This window comes from Colossoma macropomum, unplaced genomic scaffold (assembly GCF_904425465.1).
Source record: "Colossoma macropomum unplaced genomic scaffold, Colossoma_macropomum, whole genome shotgun sequence".
Classification (NCBI taxonomy): domain Eukaryota; kingdom Metazoa; phylum Chordata; class Actinopteri; order Characiformes; family Serrasalmidae; genus Colossoma; species Colossoma macropomum.
The window spans coordinates 20,121,651-20,134,507 of NW_023494799.1; the positions used below are offsets into that span (position 1 = coordinate 20,121,651).

Genomic DNA, 12,857 nt, shown 5'->3' on the forward strand with positions numbered 1-12,857 from the left:
CTATTGGAAGTCATTAGTGGTTCTGACCCATTTCTTTCTGGCTGCCGTGGCTAATTGGGCCTTAATCACTTCCTAATTCTTGCTTTGTTTTTGTGCCGCTTGCTGATCCTAAGCGGGAGGATGTGGGACACTATGCTCTCCACTTTCAGAAAAACACTGAATAAACGTTCAGAGACAGACAGAACGCGCTCACAGATTCAAAGATTAACACTGGATTGTTTTATTGTATTATATTGTGGGAATTTGACTAGGATAACAAATAAACTGATTCAACTTAGAATTTGTAACATGTAGATTTGAATAAACTTATTGAATAAAGTACTTAAATGCATTCGTAGACAAAGTATTGCTGGCAGGTTGTGAAATTTCTTTTAGATTCAGGATTGTAATGAATTTCACCATGTTAATAATGTGTTGTGATTATCACTCTTAAAAAGGTTCTCGAAGGGTTCTTTAGTCAAGGAAGTCGTTCTTTATAGAACCATTAATACTCAAAGAACCATCTGAATGCACCAAAAAGGGTTCCACTATCTTTCCCAGTCAAAGAACCCCTTTTCAGTACAGTACAGACCCCTTTTTGCTGAGAGTGTAGCTGAAAAATCTAGATATCTGTATAGATTTCTAACTCTGATTTCTAAAAAAAAAAGTACATATTACAATTCAAGTTACATATTAGTATTGTGGAAGTAATTTGTAGTTGCTTAACAAAAGCCTTAAGCTTATTAACTCAATAATAAGTCTAGAGTTTAAGGTTTTCACAATTGACATTAATTACACTTACATTACAATAAGCTTTGAGTTTAAGGAGGGAAAATGTTTAATTTACATTACATTACAAAAGTTTAATTTACATTACTTTGAATCCAGTACTAAACAAAAGAGTTTGGGTGCATTCCTCGATGAGTCAGGACCTCCTAAGAAGAGAGAGAGTGAGAGAGAGAGAGAGAGAGAGAGTTGGGGGAGGTCTAGGGGAGTTTTTCTGAAAGTAGCATCAGTGAGTGGTTCACTCAGTCTTTTCTGGAGGCTCTCTCAACTGCTGGAACTTACTATCTGGATGTTAAACACTTTTTACTCAATTTTTAAGTTGGTTGTTAAAGAAGATTTTTCTTTGATATGTGAGGACTACAACTGGATTGTTTCTTTTTTTAGGGGTAAGCAATAAGAAACATACTCACCTTTAAAAGTTTTAGTAATATAAGACGTATTTTTCTCATTTAATTTCAGATCGTGAAGTGTAGTGCCTCAGGGCTCAATGCTGAGCCCGTTTTGTTTTTGATAATCATGTGCAATAGTAATTTACAGAAATCTTCGTCCCTGATAGTGAGAATGCACTGACAGGATTTTGGCAGAAGATTTTGAACATTAAGTTTGTGCTCTCAGTGTTAATGTAAACGCTTTAGAATGGTGCTCAGTCTGGCTGTAGGTGGCTCAGGACCAGCAGACCTTGTATGGCTGGAGAGATTGTTGTCTTCTGTAAAACTGTTCTTTTTCTTCCTTACTTTTTCATTGTGATTTAACACTGCTAATGTGGTAAGCTATTACAAACCGGCAGAAGGAAGACTCCTTTATTTTAAAGACATCCTGAAAAGCTAGTTGAAGGACATTCATCTCAGCGTTCTTCGTTTCTCACTTTTCTTTTCATCTTTCTCCTCCAGAATCATTGGACAGCATCTCCTCCCATCCTCCAGGTATGACTGAGCATGCACCGTCGTCCCTGGCAACCGTCAGCACCTCCATCTTCACCAGCACTGTGGCATCTTCCTCCTCCTCCTCATCTTCTGGCTCTGCCATCCCTCAGCCCAACTCGAGCAGCAAACCCTGGAGGAGCAAATCTACGAGCACCAAGCACACATCTACCTCCACCATTCTTACAGCTAAGCAGGAAGCTCTGGCTAAGCAGCCAGCGCCCGCAGAACCCCCTTCGAAAGCCCTTCCGCAGAGGTCCATGCTGGAGAAGCTGAAGCTCTTCAACAGTAAAGGAGGCTCCAAGTCCTCTGCGCAGCCAGAGGGCGCTGTGGTGCCTCCAGCTGTGGGGAAAGACACAGCTGTGGTGCTGGAGAAAGTAGAGGCTAGTGCTAACACCGAGCCTCTGGAGGAGGCTGAGGGCAATGCTAGGCCTGCTAACGGATTAACTAGCAGCAGCCCAAAAATCGCCCTGAAGGGCATCGCTCAGCGGACCTTTAGCAGAGCGCTAACGGCTAAGAAAACCTCAACGAAAAATGTGGAGAAGGAGAAAGAGAAGGAGAGGGCGAAGGAGAAGGAGAAAGAGAAAGAAAAGGAGCATGGAAAAGAGGAGTCCAAGCATCAAGTGACCTCTGAGAAGGCGGTGTTTAAAGAGGAGGAAGTGACCGGAGCATCAGAAGTGGCAGAGGCGGAGCCTAAAAGAAACTCTAAAATTGCTAGCTTTATTCCTAAAGGGGGTAAACTCAACGCCAAGAAGGATAACTCTGCCCCTGCGCACAGCAGCATCCCCAAACCCGGCATTAAAAGTTCTGCGGGTGGGAAAGGCTCAGGAGCGGCCCTCGGTGGCAAAGACAACGAGAGGCCACGTAGCATTCGGCTAGGTGGAGGGATCAGTCTCCATAGAGACAGCCGCCACTCCTCCTCCTCCTCCAGCCTTGCTTCCACTGAGGGTAAAGCCCACCAGACCAACAGCACCGCCCAGGTGGCTAATGGAGGTACTACACAGTCCACAGCCAGCAACACAGTCAGTGTGCAGCTGCCTCAGCCTCAGCAACAGTACAGCCACCCAAACACAGCCACCGTCGCACCGTTCATGTACAGGTAAGGATGGAGATAGCATGCACAAATTTAATAGACAGCGCAGTATGTTATTAATACAGGATTGTTAAATTATGCTTATTTTTATAGAAAACAAGTAAAAAAAAGAATTTAAATGATATGATGTGCATTTTTGTATTTACAAGAATCTATTCAATATTTAGATATTTGTTTCGCAAATATTTAAAGCTTTTGCAGTGGTATAAATTCATTTTTAAACAGGATTATCAATTTTATCACCCACATTAATAATAAATTTTATATTTTTAAAATTATTTATCACCTCTGATTATTTACCTGTACTGAAAATATGTATAAAGTAGTCTTTGTACTTGGACACCACATAATTATTTTCCCACACAGAAAATGTCAGGTGCTCCACCCACATGTTAGTTAATTAAATTACATTTTAAATATTAAATATTACATTTTAAAGTTATTTACTGCTACTAAAAACTTCTAGAAACTAGTTTTTATACTTGGACATCCTTAAAGATGTTTTCCTTGAACTTGAAGTTCTATATTTTTTTTCAAGTAAATAAACTTTATAATAATAACTTTTTCATGTTTTTCAAGTCACCTGACTTCTTAAACTGAAGCCTAACCGGGACTCAAAAATTATTTCTTCAGTATTTTTGAAAGAACTACTGACCTTGGCATTTTATCATGTAGTTCGTTTGAGACCTTCTTAAAATAACCTGCCCATTCTTTCCATTTTTCTGCCGTGTTGTCGGTTGTTCCGGGTGACACTGGAGGAAATCAGAATTTGAAAATAAAAAAAAAATTTTCGTGTTGCCCTATTTTGCAGCATTTAATGGTTTTAAAAATTTCAAACATACTATTTTATTTAGAATTGTACATAACTGAATTACTTTTTAATAGTTTCCCTAATCTGTAACGCCCTGGCTGTCATTTTTTGCCCTTTATACCCTTCTTGCCCCTCTTGGCATTGGGGTTGGTGACCTTAGGCTCACATGCTGCTGTAGAGCGTTCCAATTTATTGGTCCGTGCTTCTCTGTGGAGATTATACAAGCTGTGTCAGCAATAGGTAACATTAAAGTAGCTAAATACGCTCATTACACGGAGCGTCCAGATACTAAATACTGTTTAGTTTCAAGAAAGAAACGTGACGTGAACCAGACAGAGTATTAAATAACATAAAACAGCAACATTGAGTTAGGATTGGGCGGTATGACAATAATATGGTATACTGCGGTATGTAAAAAATATTTTGCAGTATCCTCTAAACAGGTAACTTTTTTAGCATCAGTTAGCTACAACCAACCCTGTGCTGTGGTATGGCATGTTTGGCATGCTAACTAAGCTCTCTCAAACACCACAGAACGGGTTCGATTTCTGTTTTCTGTCGACAGAGCACAAGTCTCTGAATCAAGCCTGTGCTGTGATGGGTGGCACAATTTTGGTCTGTAGTTGCTCGCTAAGCTAATGTTAAGGTAGCATTAATTTATCCTTACTGTCCTCTGTTTACTCTCTCAGATTTTAATAAGTATTTTCAATCATCTAAACCTGGGTTAGTGCTTTACTCAGCCAGAACCAAACATTTTCTGTGGTGGGCAGAGCTGTTAGCATGCTAAAGAAGTTAACACTAACCAGCTCTACTTTCCTAATTAGCAGCACTGTTTAACGTTGACAATTTTTCAGTAGATGTTTTGACATTTATTGAATGATGGCTTAAAAATTGTATACTGTGTTCACTTATTTGGTAACCATGTAATGCAAACTACATTTTTGAAAAGTAACGCTAGATGAGATGGCAAAAAGCGCTACAAGTGATTTTTATCACTAGCAGCTCAGCTTTACTTTACAAAACATACAATATATATATATATTATATATATATATATATATATACACACACACATATGTGTGTGTAATGTTTTTTAACAGTTTGGTCCTTGGTCCGAATTTGGTCAGTTTTGTTTTTTTAGGGATCATGATTTCACCCCAAAATATTTTGTCCCACTGTTTTAAAGGGTTAACTCTGAGCTGCCCATTGTGGTCATATATGTGCACATGCATATGTGATGCTCCCCATCACGCTCAGCTGTGAAGCGTTTGCCTGGTATTTCCTCCGGAATGTTCTCTGCCTCCTGCTTATTTTTGTTAATGGTATTCCTCAGCCGGTGCCCTGTGACCTTCGGCCCCACTGTCACTATGAGAACTCTTTTGGACGTTGTCTGGTTCCAGAGGTCCTTTATCTACCGCCTTTTACCCACATCGCAGCACAGCTGCCAGACATCTGTCTATCAGCTCAGCTTTAGATCTGTCTATGCAGCGGAGCGGAGTTGTCTGTCCAGAGCTTACAGTCTGAAACATGAGCACAGAGACTCTTTCTGCCCTAAAACAATCAAATTCCCACATTTCACTCCTCCACAAATCCTAACAGTGAATACTCCAACTCCTCCTCCAAATGCAGTAAAACAGCCAGGGCATGTTTGCTTCTTTAAGACCAACGTACATCATGTAGCATCACGTAACAGAGCATTGCTAATCTTCGTAGAATGAATCATAGCTGATTAACATCAAGTTAAAGTTCATTTTTACACTTTTTTTTACATGTACACACTTAATGAAATAAAGCTTTCAGTATAATTTATCAAGCTTGGCATCAGTTGGCATCTACTCTTCACAAACTCACTGTTTTCCAGCTGAAAGAAAAGAGGTTAAAAAAGTCTAGGCTGCCAATGTTACCTGGGAAAACATACATAGCATTTCTCTGTTTATCTAAAAGACTGACACTCTGTGTACATTTCAAGCCACGTGATCTACTGTGGCTTTCTGTGGTCTCGATATGGCTTTAAAGGTCTTTACACACCAAACGTGATTTAGAAGTGGGTGGAATTGGATTCAGTGAAATTGGGGAGAAAATGTGGAGAAATTAAAAAAAAAATTATTAACAACAACCAAGCTAGAAAGCCAGCACGAGACCAGCATGTGTTACGTTTTGGATGCTGGTATGCTGGTCAGCCAGCATGACTTTGCTTGGTGACCAGCTAAACCAGCACCAGACCAGCACTAGACCAGCATGCAATTCTTGGTGGTCGGTGCTGTTTTTTTCAGCAGGAAAAGGATCCAATGGGCAAAAAATACAACCCAGATCGGCACTCGGCAGAATGAGGATGAAGGAGCTTGAAAAGATTTTCCAGCTCAACGATTTGTCTCTCCAGACAAAGATCAGAACTGTCCAGGCTGTGTTCTTCACATTGGCTCTTTATGGATGTGAAAGCTGGACATTAAACAAGCGAGACAAAAAAAAATTGATGCCTTTGAAGTTTGGTATTGACAAAGACGTTTGAGAAAGCGGCCAAAAAAAACAAAAAAAACAAATAGATCTTCGACCAAATCACACTAAAGCCCAGATAACTGGTTCTTTGGAAAAGACTGTTATGCTTGGAACTACGAATTCAGGTTCAAGTTCTGGTAAAACTGGTTAAACTTCATATATAACAGTTGAAGGTAGAAGAGGACGAGTAAGCAGCTTCTCGTTGCTATTATCTAAAACAAAGACCAAAGGACGTTAGCATAGCTAAAAACAGTAGCAGCATCATCTTAAAGGCTGAATTTAGTCTATGTTTATAGGTAACCAAGTAATACAGTGTCGGAAAAAATCTGTTAGAGATACTGAACACCTCCATACAGTGTGTGGCGAGTGTGAGATAAATTAGGCATGCTATTGCTAATAGGTGGCTTCCATTACTTGTTAGTAATATCAGCTTAGCGTAGCGTAGCTCTAGTGCTAAAAAAAAAAAAGAAAACTTCAGACACCAAACACATCTTGGCTGACCGACTACATTTGTCCATTTTTATTGGCTCTTGCTTGTGATTGGTTTTTCTTGCTTTTAGCATTGGAGAAAAGAAAGCTGGATTTGAAACACTTCAACATGCACCTGTACCTAATTAGCATTAGCAATTGCAGGGCTCCATTAGCATTCGCTCTATGTTAGCAAATCTGACACCTTGGACTTCTTTGCTAGATCCCAGACGGAAGGAGATGACAGTATTACCATGGAAACAGGCTCCGGAGGACACACTGGGGACTCCGGCAACTTCAGCAAGACCAACCAGACGTCCATAGAAGACTTATCAGGTGATTATATCGGACTGAAGGATTGATTATTCATGTCTGAGAGATTGATGATGTCTGTCTGGTGGCTGAAAATGGAGATTACATCTAACTCTGGTCTAATGGAGAGATTTTCCCCATAACGGTCAAACGGCGTTTGTTAAGCAATATTTTGTTCAGTTTGCTGTTGTTTGAAGACTTGATTGACAGGTGATTATGGGCTGAAATGTGGAGTTAAATAGTAAAAAAGTCCCTCAGTTTGGAAACGTTACATGAAGTTCTATTGTTTTAGTTATTTATTTTTAGAAATATAAAGACTTGTCCTGCTTCATTCATTTTCAGCTATTCTGTAACATGCTGTTTATTAATATATTAGTAGCAATGCTAGTCTGTAACATACTGTTTGTTTATTAATGTATTATTTGCATTTCTAAGCTGTAACATACTGTTTATTAATTTATTATTATCAATGCTAATCTGTAACATGGTGTAGTGCTGAATGATTTAGGGAAAAGATCTAATTACGATTTTTCTGACTTATAATGTGACTGTGATTTAAATTGCGATTACTTTGTGTAAATGAAGGTTCAGACGTTTTTCAAAAAGACCAGAATATCCACTTTTCTGGTTTGAGGTTTGACCCCTGAATGTAGTGTGCCAGACAGCCAGGAAGTTGTGCTTGTGATGTCATAACACATGGAGGTTTGGTTCAATATGGTTGGTCTAACTCATCTACAGGCAGTTCACAAACTCTGTTATTTGGTTTAATTTCCCCACTTAATACAACGTTTTTGATAATGTAGACTATAATTAAATGAAATTGCATTTAAAAAAAAGATCTATCTTTCAGCCCTAATACAGTGTTTAATTAATTATCAGCAAAGCTAATCTGCCTTACTCTGCTTCCAGGTGAAGATCCTGAGACCAGGAGGCTGAGAACCGTTAAAAACATTGCAGATCTCCGGCAGAATCTGGAAGAAACCATGTCCAGTTTGCGAGGGACTCAGATCACACACAGGTAAGAGCAGTATAACGGTATTAAATGGTCTTCATTCTCCAACATCTTCCTAAGTTTGTTCTTAAATGTGTTCTTGAGAAAGGTCCTAAGAAAAAGTCTATGTCAGATTCATGACGTGTTCTTAAAGCGCAGAACTTTTCTCACCTTTGTGCTCTTGAGTGTGTGTAGATTCTGTTCTTACCTAAGGACAAATCCCAAATAAGAAAACTTTAGTGAATGTCAGAATCTTCCTCAAAACTGCGTAAGTGGCTTTTAAGAAGAAATTTCTTTTTAAGAATGGTTGATGAATGAGGCCAGTGTTCTTATTTATTTACAGTAACTTAACAGCTTTCAATTCCAGCTTTAGATATTTTTCAGCTTTTTAGCTACCTTAGCTCTATAAATATGTCAATGAATAATAATAATAATAATAATCTTTTCATTTTACACAATTTCAGGGTGCTTTACCCAGATATAAAATGCTAAAATAGCTCTAAGAGAGCAGTGTAGTGACTAAAATTAACAAGACACATTAGTGTTAAAAGGTAAAATGCAAAAGGCAAAGGGAACCTTGTTGCCAAAGTACTGGGTCATTAGTGAGACTACAGCACCCCCAGGTGGTCACATGGTGTCACTACAAATACAAAGCCTTTCTGAAGTGGAGAATCAGAACCACTTTGTTACATATATAAGAAATTACTCTTGGTAAGTCGCACATGTGTAACACACTGAACAGACAAGACAAGCACACAGACTGTCTCTAAAGGACAAATAAAATAAAAAGAATAAAGAATAAGAAATATTAACGAAGAGCCAGTGTGGAAGGAGCTAAAGAGATGTGTGAATATCTGTACATATACAGGTCTAAGTAGACATATAACCTAATAACTATTATACCCAGAGTATTTCAGAATGATATGAACGTTTGTAAAATTCACATTTGTACAGGTATGTAAATAAGGATAGTTACACAGGCAGGACGAGGCAAGTTTGTTTATCACCTTTTAAACACAACTGAAAGTGCTTTACACTGAAAAATCTACTGGGAGCAGTGCTGGTTGTACAGTCGTACATAAAAAGTAAGAAATTATACTCGAGTCATTTCCAGCACCCTGAGTGAGGAAGAGCACCAAACTTACAGCTTTCACCACTGTCAGCAGAGGCAGCGCACCTCTTCATTAATATTTTCAACATTTCTCGCAAAACGTGTTATTTTTTTCTCCACACGGAGTGCTGACAGACTAATATGAGCCTTGATACTTACTTTTTGAGACATACTGCTGAGAATATGCCGCAAAGGAGCACGAAGAACTCAACTAAGCCGGACGTAGAAGCTGGCCAACAAGCCACACAGCTAATGTCGTAAGTTAGCGATGCTAACTCTTCGGCAAGCTCGAACCTGCTTGACTCTGGGCTTCGTCAGGTGATAAAGGAAATCACAGACAATCTTCCCAAAGTGATAGATGAAAAACTTGGACCTTTATCACAAATGCTTCAGATTCATGGAGAGACACTGAATGCTCATGAAAAGCGGCTTACCGAAGCTGAGGCCAGAGTGTCGGCGGTGGAAGATGCTGTCGACCCGGCAGAAAAACGATTGAAAACGCTAGAGAAAGAGGTGCGCGAAATGGGTGAACATATTGACGACTTAGAAAACAGAGGGAGAAGGAAGAACATTCGTATTATCGGTGTTCCGGAGGAGGAGACCAGCCAGTTAAGTTCTTCGAGACATGGCTTTTAGATCTCTTGAATATTGAAACGGCGATAGGGAACATAAAGGTAGAACGAGCCCATCGCACACTGGCTCCCAAGCCCGACTCGATTCAGCGCCCGCGACCTGTCCTCGTAAGGTTTCACAACTACACTGACAAGCAGCGTGTGATGGGCGCAGCAAGGAAGATTGGAAGCAGTGGACACAAGCTCATGTACGGAAATTCGAGGGTATTCATCTTTCACGATTTTTCAGCTGCGACTCTACGTAAGCGCAAGCGATTTGACGAGGTGAAGAAACGGTTGAGGGCCGTGGGCGCAACATACATGCATCTCTACCCCGCTTCACTTAAAGTGGTGCATAATGGCCTTTCCAAAGAGTTCGATGATTCGGCTGAGGTTGAGAAATTTATGGTTTCCTTGAATCAGCTACCGACGACTCAGCAGGTTGAGTGAGTCATTATCCAACAGTAAGTAACTGAGCTCGTTCATTTCTCTGTTTAGCAAGTGTGCATTGCTTGTATTACTTTTATGATTACTTTTTGAACATGTGTTGGAGAAAAGGTTAACTTTAACGCTGGAGCTTGGACTTTAGTGCTGTCTCTCCTGCGGAGTTCCGTGATAAGAGACGTTACTGTGACCCCTATGTTTGCCTACGGGGCTGGCTCTCAAGGTAGAGTGCAGGTTTATATATATTATAGTTGTGTGTTCGTTGTTATTTCCCAGCTTATTTTTATTTTGAAATACGTTATGCTGGCTTACAGATTGCATAGTCTGATGTTTAGAGACTTCTTTCTCTATTTTCTGTTTCTGTTAAGAAAATGGCTGCCAACGTAGTGAATTTTTGTACTTTGAATGTTAAGGGTATCCATACACCTATCAAAAGAAGAAAGATCTTAACTTTTCTTAAAAAAGAGCAAGTTGATATTGCTCTTGATTATTGATGTTGCAGGAGACTCATTTGGATGATACAGAACATTTAAAACTGCAGCAGAATGGTTTTGGGCAGGTCTTCTTTTCTTCATTCACTACTAGGAGTAGAGGAGTAGCTATACTGCTGAGGAAAAATTTACCTTTCAAACTGTTGTCCTGTATTAAGGACAGTCAGGGTCGATATTTGATTGTGAAGGGCATTTTGTATGGGGAGGAGCTGGCTATTATGAATGTATATAACCCCCCTGGTCATCCATTTGAGTTTCGTACCTCTGCTTTTTCGAAATTGACTGACATGAGTGTTAGTAATTCACTTGTTGGGGGTAATTTAATTGTCATTTGAACACTATGATAGATAAATTTCCTATGGGTACAATATTACTATCCTCTCAAGCTAAGGCTCTTAATGCTATATGTGAGGATTTAGATTATGTTGATATTTGGAGAGCCCAGCATCCTGTAGATAAAGAGTTTACTTTTTTCTCAAACCTTCATAAATGTCATACGAGAATAGATTATTTCTTTATCCCTAGTAGGCGACTGCAATGTGTAATTTCTAGTTCAATTGGTAATATAACCCTATCTGACCATGCACCAGTTTTTTTGAAGGTTGAGCTGTGTGATTCGTTACCACAATCCAGACATTGGAGACTTAACCCCTCAATATTGAATGACCATAAATTTCTAGCGTACTTTACATCAGAATTAGAATGATTTATGTCTTTTAACTCTCCGTCCACTGACAATCCATCTTTGTTATGGGAAACTTTAAAGGCCTTTTCACGAGGGGTCATTATATCTTATACATCATATAGACAACGTAAGCAGCACGAACAACAAAAAATATTAGAAACCAAATTGAAATTAGTAGAAAAGGATTGTATTAAGAATCCATCACCAGCAAGATTGAAAGAAATTACCGCCCTGCGCTCAGCTCTAGATTCCCTTCTGACAAAAGATGCAGAGGTGAAAATAAGATTTGCTAAACAACGTTTGTATGAACATGGTGATAAGGCAGGGAGATATCTGGCATACCTTAGAAAAAGGCAGACTCTCAAATCATATCTTCAATTCTTGATGTGCAGGGAAACATATCTCAGGAGGCTAAAATTATTAACAATACTTTTAGGGAATTTTATAAAAGTCTGTTTAAGTCCAAATTACCTTCGGATGCCCCAGAATTAATGGATGACTTTTTCTCTTCCCTTAAGCTCCCCACTTTAACAGACAATCAGAAATTGGCTCTCAATTCTCCAATCTACAAAGAAGAGGTGCTCAGTGCTATTAAGAAACTGCAATGTGGTAAGGCCCCTGGCACAGATGGACTTGGTAGTGAGTTTTAAAAAGAATTTCAGAATCTCTTAGTTGACCCATTACTGAATATGTTTAATGACTCTTTTGTCAAGGGTCTTCTGCCTACATCCTTACGAGAAGCTAATATATCTCTGATTTTGAAGAAGGGAAAACCACCAGAGGACTGCGCCTCCTATAGGCCCATTTCTCTTTTAAACGTAGACTTGAAGCTTCTCTCGAAAATATTAGCCCAACTGGAAAGTTTGCTGCCTTATATTATTAAAGAAGATCAGACAGGCATCATTAAGGGCCGTAATTCCTGTAATAATGTTCGCAGACTTTTAAATTGTATTTTTACTTTTCAGAAAAGGGCTGTAGATGGGATGGTGATTTCATTAGATGCGGAAAAGGCATTTGATAGCATAGAGTGGACATACCTTGTATAACCCTATGGCTGCGGTTCTCTAATGGTTTACGATCTGATCATTTTAGTATTCAGCGAGGCACGAGACAAGGCTGCTTGCTGTCGCCTTCCTTGTTCAATTTAGCAATAGAGCCATTAGCTGAGGCAATAAGAACAGATCTTAACATACATGGTTTGAATACATCCAAAAAAGAACAAAAAATCACATTATATGCTGATGATATTTTGATTTTTCTCTCTAAACCACACATATCAATCCCTAGCCTCATTAGTATTATTTCCAAATTTGGTCTTTTTTCAGGTTATAAAATCAGTTCAACTAAGTCCATAGCTATGCCCATGGGTAGCTTAAAACACATACCACAAAATCCATAACCTTTTCCTTTTCAATGGTCAGAGACAGGCTTTACATACTTCGTATGTATTCATAACCCCTAAATTTAATCAGATGTTCAAAACAAACTTCACTCCATTGCTGGATCGTATCAAACTAGATTTGGAGAGATGGCATGCTCTCCCTATCTCTTGGATAGGCCGTATTGCATTGATAAAAATGAATGTCCTCCCAAGACTGCTTTACCCTGGACGGATGATTCCAGTCCTTTTCCCAAGCAAGTCTCTTAAAACTCTAGATA

The 12,857-nt window shown here is 39.2% G+C and overlaps 1 protein-coding gene across 1 annotated transcript in view; it reads left to right on the plus strand.

The window, feature by feature from the left end:
- Positions 1–12,857, plus strand: part of nav2a (neuron navigator 2a) — a 343,940-nt gene that overhangs the window by 211,023 nt on the left and 120,060 nt on the right. The window contains exons 7-9 of the mRNA XM_036587379.1: positions 1,656–2,784; positions 6,777–6,889; positions 7,775–7,883. Of these exons, the coding sequence (XP_036443272.1) occupies positions 1,656–2,784; positions 6,777–6,889; positions 7,775–7,883 (1,351 nt within the window). The remainder of the gene's footprint in view (positions 1–1,655; positions 2,785–6,776; positions 6,890–7,774; positions 7,884–12,857) is intronic.